The 6,809-nt window shown below is 39.5% G+C and overlaps 1 protein-coding gene across 5 annotated transcripts in view; it reads left to right on the forward strand.

Annotated features, from left to right (window-relative positions):
- The window catches only part of sod2 (superoxide dismutase 2, mitochondrial), a 48,094-nt gene extending 45,009 nt beyond the window's left edge, over window positions 1-3,085 (forward strand). For all 5 annotated transcript variants that reach the window (XM_067989140.1, XM_067989143.1, XM_067989138.1 and 2 more), the window contains exon 5: window positions 2,800-3,085. In XM_067989140.1, coding sequence (XP_067845241.1) covers window positions 2,800-2,945 — 146 coding nt within the window. In that variant the 3' untranslated portion in view covers window positions 2,946-3,085. The remainder of the gene's footprint in view (window positions 1-2,799) is intronic.
- Window positions 3,086-6,809: the final 3,724 nt, after the last annotated feature.

A 6,809-nucleotide genomic window follows, 5' to 3' on the forward strand; every position in this document is an offset into this window, starting at 1 on the left:
TTAGTAACCAATCTCTAAATTTGGTCAGACCCTTTAATTGTCTTCTCTTGTTTTAGCTGAAGGTTTACAAATGACTACCACTTTTTCCCCCCCTTTTCATGTTGAGATGGAAAGGGTTCAGAACTTTTCCAAGTTATCAGACTGTGAGATGACAAACCCAATAATGGTCCTGTAATTTTGCATGAATCAGATTACTGAAAAGAGTAGCTACATATGTGGTCTTTCTGAAATGGTAGCATGTTAGATATAATATATATTTGGTTTTTCAAAAGGCCTTTGATAAGGTACTGCATAGTAGACTCATGACTGAGGTCAAAGCATGCGAAGTCAGGGGACATGCAGCAGAAGGAATAGCAAGCTGGCTATATAAAACAAAAGAGTAGGAGTTGAGGGTAGTTACTCAGACTGGCTAAAGATGGGACGTGGAGGTCCACAAGGATTGATGCTGGGAATACAGTTACCATGTACATAAACAATTTTCACTTGATTGGAAGAACAATTTCAAAATTTGCAGATGACACCAAATTGGGGTGTATAGTTAATAATTAGGAAGACTGTGACAAAATACAAGATGACATTAATAAACATACTAAATGGGCATGTAGTTAGCAAATTAATTTCAGTATTTATTTGTTCTTTCCTCCCCCACCCCCCCTTTCCCTGGCTCTGTACTTGCTTAAAACTTTAACTCTTTAATATCTTCTCGTTCTGACAAAAGGTCTTTTGACCTGAAACATTAACTCTGTTTCATTCTCCACAGATGCTGCCTTACTTGCATGGCTTTTCCAGCATTTTCTGTTTTTATTTTAATTTCAATATAGATAAGCGTGAAATGGTGCATTTTGGTAGGAAGAATAAGGAGGCCACATATTCTTTGGAAAATAAAAGTCTAAATGGGGTAGAGGAGCAAAGGGATCTAGGGGTACAAATACACAAATCACCAAAAGCAGCAACCCCAAGTTAATAAAAAAAAACATAAGAAATAGGAGTAAGCCATATAGCCCCATAAGCCTGTTCCGCCATTCAATAAGATCATGGCTGATCTTCGACCTCAACTCCACTTTCCTGCCCGATCTCCATATCCCTTGATTCCCCTAGAGTCCAAAAATCTATCTATCTCAGCCTTCAACATATTCAGTGACTCAGCATCCACAGTCCTCTGGGGTAGAGAATTCCAAAGATTCACAACCCTCTGAAGAAATGCTTCCTCATTTCAGTCTTAAATGGCTGACCCCTTATCCAGAGACCATGCCTCCTAGATCTAGACTCTCCAGCCAGGGGAAACACCCTCTCAGCATCTACCCTGTCAAGCCCCCTCGGAATCTTGTATGTTTCAAAGAGATCACCTCTCATTCTTTTAAACTCTCCTCATAGGATAACCCTCTCATCCCTTGGATGAATCTAGTGAACCTTCAAGGCAAGTATATCCTTCCTTAGATAAGGAGACCAAAACTGTACACAGTACTCCAGGTAAGGTCTCACCAAAACCCTGAACAATTGTAGTAAGACTTCCTTACTCTTATACTCCAGCCCCTTTGCAATAAAGGCCAACATGCCATTTGCCTTCCTTATTGCTTGTTGTACCTGCATTCTAACTTTTTGTGCTTCTTGTGTCCTCCTCACAGCTTATTTCCCAAATCTCTCTGAACACCAACATTTTAATAATTTCTCACCATTTAAAAAATATTCTGTTTTTCTATTCTTTCCAAAGTGAACAACTTCACATTTCCCTACATTATACTCCATCTGCCACCTTCTTGCCCACTCACCTAACCGTCTATATCCCTTTGCAGACCCTTTGTGTACTCCTCACAGCTTATTTCCCACCTAGCTTTGTATCGTCAACAAACTTCGATACATTGCACTCTGTCCCTTCATCTAAGTCATTAATAATATAGATTGTAAACAGCTGAGGCCCAAGCACTGATCCTTGCAGCACTCCACTAGTTACAGCCTGCCAAAATGAAAATGACCTGTTTATCCCTACTCTCTGTTTTCTGTCTGTTAACCAATCCTCTATCCATGCTAATATATTGCCCCCAACCCCATGAGCCTTTATCTTGTATAACAACCTTTTTATATTGCACCTTATCTTTGGCCTTTTGAAAATCCAAATATACTACATCCACTGGTTCCCCTTTATCTACCCTGCTAGTTACATCCTCAAAAAAACTCTAATAAATTTATCAAACACTATTTAGGCCATTTTTAAAATTTCATTTCTAGAAGGATAGAATTGAAAGGCAGAGAAGTTATGTTAAACTTGTATAGAACCTTGGTTAGACCATAGTTCTGGTCTCCACATTATAAAAAGGAAATAGAGGCACTGAAGAAGGTACAAAAAGATTTGCAAGGATGATACCTGAAATCTGAGAGGTTATATCCATCAGGAAAGATTGAACAGGCTGGGCCTTTTTTTCTCTAGAAAAGAGGAGGCAAGAGTAATCACTTCCATTATCATTTGAGATCCATAGTTGTTCATCCTAGTTTTATTGTATTCTTTCTGATAATTCTATTATTTTCTACTGCCAGAAAAACAAAGTACAGTACTGATGAAATGGAAGAGAGTATTTCGTAGAAATTGCAGCACAGAAGGGAGGCCATTGGGCCCAATGTACCTCTTCAACTGGAGCTATCTATTCTAATCCCATTTCTCTTCACAATCCTTTTTTATATTCTTCTTCAAATATTTATTCAATGATGTTTGTGTATCTGTCCATGGCTTACATATAAAATTGTTTAAAAGACTATATTGCTTGATACAAACTCACTAAAACCAACATGTCACATGTGTTTCAGGTCTAATTCCCCTTCTGGGAATAGACGTGTGGGAGCATGCCTACTACCTGCAGTACAAGAATGTGCGGGGCGACTATCTAAAAGCTATCTGGAATGTTATCAACTGGGAGAATGTAGGCGAGAGACTCAAAGCTGCCAAGAAATGAATATTCATGCTGGAATTCAAGGCAGCCAGCAGAATCCTGCCATTGCTGTTTTAAAATGTTCTTCTGTGATATTTGCTAAACACTGTTTGCAGCTATCAGGACCATGTTTAAAGCATTAAATCTATGAAAGCACCTAGCAAGTATGATTTGTATTCTCTTTTTTTAAAAAAAAACATATCTAATCATGTGGCGAGTACTTTCATTGTGAAATGATTACAGTTCTGAAGTACTTGTTATTGTACAATCTCACGATTAAAAGAATGTAAACTTAGCTTTTTTTTCTTTTATCCACTGGCTGTGGTGTTCAAATCAGTTCCCTCAAATGCAAGGTCAATTATACAAAATGAACTTGTGTAACGAGTTTGGAAAGTATCTTTGTTTGCAAGCATGATGTGCATAGTGGGAATTGGGATTGAACTGTTAGTGTGCTTCCCTGTAGTTGAATTTTATATCAAAAATTAAGAAAATAAGGATTGGATGCCATTCATGTTTTGCTCTTTCTGTTACTTCTTTAAAGAATTCAATAAGGTTGGTCAAGCATAACTTTCTCTTCTGCAATCCGTGCTGACTGCTCTTATTTTCATTTTCTGGATGTTTTTCTATTACATCTTTGAATAGAGATTCCATTATCTTTCCTACCACTGACGTTAAGCTAACTGGTTTATAGTTCCCTGGACTTATTCCTATATTTAAAAAGGGATATAAAAAAACATTAGCTGTCCGCCAGTCCTATGGCACTATTCCCTTTTTTTTTAATGAATTTTGATATATATGTGTAATAGTGCCTCTTCTATCTCTTCCCTAAGTTTTAATATGTGCGGATGCAATCCATCCGGACCAGGGTTTTATCCTCAAGTTTGATTAGATTATCAATTATCTCCCCCCATTCTATCTTAAATGTCTTTATATCTTTTTTCAACACTTCTAATGTCATGCCCACCATATTACTCTCCCTGGTAAACACTGAGGCAAAGTAACTATTCAATATTTCTGCCATTTTTGCTGTCATTATCTGGTGAGTTTATCTTGTGCATCCCTTAGTAACCTGATTTTTCTTTTGTTATTTGTGTGTCTGTAGAGTATTTTACTATGTATTTTCATATTCCTTGATAATTTAACTTTGTAGTTCCTCTTTGCTTTCCTAATTTTTTTTGATTTCTTTCCCAACCTCTTCATATTCGCTTTTATCATCCTTTATTGTCTGTGTGAAGAAACTTGGCTCCGATCATTTTTTTAATATTCATTCATGGGATGTGGGTGTCGCTGGCAAGGCCAGCATTTATTACCCATCCCCAATTGCTCTTGAGAAGGTGGTGGTGAGCCACCGCCTTGAAACGCTGCAGTCCGTGTGGCGAAGATACTCCCACAGTGCTGTTAGGGAGTTCTAGGATTTTGACCCAGTGATGATGAAGGAACGGCGATATATTTCCAAGTCAGGATGATGCATGACTTGGAGGGGAACATGGTGTTCCCATGTGCCTATTGCCCTTACCCTTCTAGGTGGTAGAGGTCGCGGGTTTTGGAAGGTGCTATAGAAATGATAGATACTTTTATGTCACCACTAGTGACATTTACCACATTAGACTTCAGTCCACCAATGTATCAAGCAGATCTCAACAGGAGGAAGACTAGAGTCACTTTCACCCTTGAAAGGAGATGACAGAATGATAGGGGCAGCAATTTTACTAGGTGGAAGGCTTCCCTAAAGTGCAAGGCCTCTTTGCTGGCAAACATGTAGCCATTAAAGCCCCTAACAACTACTGCATGGTACATATGAATAAGAAAGACTTTCATTCCATCAACATATAGGTGATGTTGGGCCACAGGGACAGAATACTGGAAGTGAATGTTTAATGCCCTGGCAGTTGCTACAATACCCTTATTTTGAGTCAGTCCATGCCGCCAGCACTGTTTCAAGGAACAAGCAGATTGGTCGGAAGGTTGGTATGGGATCAGGGTTACCTTTTTGAAACGCTGACTGTTAAGTCCAGTTACAAACTCTTGAACGAAGGCTGACAAAGTACAATGAGGCTCATACCTCCATCCAAATTCAGCTGGAATATACAATTGCCATGTTGAAAAAGGGATTCTGCTGTCTGGATAGAACAAGAGGCATAATGCTGATGATGCTACAAATCAGGACTACATGCATGCTGAACAGAAGCAACATGCTATAGGCAGAGCTAAGCAATTCCACAACCAACAGATCAGATCAAAGCTCTGCAGTCTTGCCACATCCAGTCTTGAATGGTGGTGGACAATTAAACAACTAACAGGAGGAGGAGGCTCTGTAAACATCCCCATCCTCAATTATGGCGGAGTCCAGCACGTGAGTGCGAAAGACAAGGCTGAATCATAGTTATGGAAAAGGATAAGGAACAATCAAGCGTGAAAATACTTAATTGGAGGAGGGCTAACTTCAATCAGTTAAAAAAGGATCTGGTCCAGGTGGATTGGAATCACAAACTGGTAGGCAAAAAAGTAATTATCAATGGAAGGCATTCAAGAAGGAGATGGTTCAGGTACAGAGTAGACACATCCTCATGAAGGGGAAAGGAAGAGCTAGAGCTCCCTGGATGACTAAGGATGTAGAGATTAAAATGAAACCGAAAAAGGAGGCTAATAACAAATGTAATGTTCATAATACAGTAGAGAAGCAAGCTGAATGCAGAAAGTAGAGGAGATCTAAAAAATGAAATAAAAGGGGCAAAGAGAGAGTATGAGAATAGATTAGCGGCTAACATAAGAGGGAACCTAAAAGTCTCTTCTAAACTTATAAATTGTAAAACTCAGTTGTTGAGTATATTCAAGACCATGATCGATAGATGTTTGGACTCTAAGGGAATCGAGATATGGAGATCGGGTGGGAAAGTGGAGTTGAGGTTGAAGATCAGCCATGATTTTATTGAATGGCGGAGCAGGCTCGTGGGGCCATATGGTCGACTCCTGCTCCTATTTCTTGTGTTCTTAAAAGTGTAGGGACAATAAAAGGCAATCGACTTGTGGATGCAGAGGATGTGGCTGAGGTACTAAATGAATACTTCACATCGGTCTTCACTAAAGAGGATGCTGTCATTGCAGTAGTAAAGGAGGAAGTAGTAGCAATATTGGTTAAGTTAAAATAAAGAGGAGGTACTTAAAAGATTGGCAGTACCCAAAGTAGAAAAGTCACCAGGTCCAGATGGGATACATCCAGGTTACTGAGGAAAGTAAGGGTGGAAATTGCAGAGACTCTAGCCACAATCCCACAACGGGATCTGATAAATTGGGCCAGTGGGCCGATGAATGGCAGATGGAGTTTAATTTAGATAAATGTGAGGTGATGCATTTGGTAGATCGAATCGGGCCAGGACCTACTCCGTTAATGGTAGGGCGTTGGGGAGAGTTATAGAACAAAGAGATCTAGGAGTACAGGTTCATAGCTCCATGAAAGTGGAGTCACAGGTGGATAGGGTGGTGAAGAAGGCATTCAGCATGCTTGGTTTCATTGGTCAGAACATTGAATACAGGAGTTGGGATGTCTTGTTGAAGTTGTACAAGACATTAGTAAGGCCACACTTGGAATACTGTATACAGTTCTGGTCACCCTATTATAGAAAGGATATTATTAAACTAGAAAGAGTGCAGAAAAGATTTACTAGGATGCTACCGGGACTTGATGGTTTGACTTATAGGGAGAGGTTGGATAGACTGAGACTTTTTTCCCTGGAGAGTAGGAGGTTCAGGGGTGATCTTATAGAAGTCTATAAAATAATGAGGGGCATAGATAAGGTAGATAGTCAAAATCTTTTCCCAAAGGTAGGGGAGTCTATAACGAGGGGGCATAGATTTAAGGTGAGAGGGGAGAGATACAAAAGGGTCCAG

Source organism: Heptranchias perlo, chromosome 8 (genome assembly GCF_035084215.1).
Source record: "Heptranchias perlo isolate sHepPer1 chromosome 8, sHepPer1.hap1, whole genome shotgun sequence".
NCBI lineage: Eukaryota > Metazoa > Chordata > Chondrichthyes > Hexanchiformes > Hexanchidae > Heptranchias > Heptranchias perlo.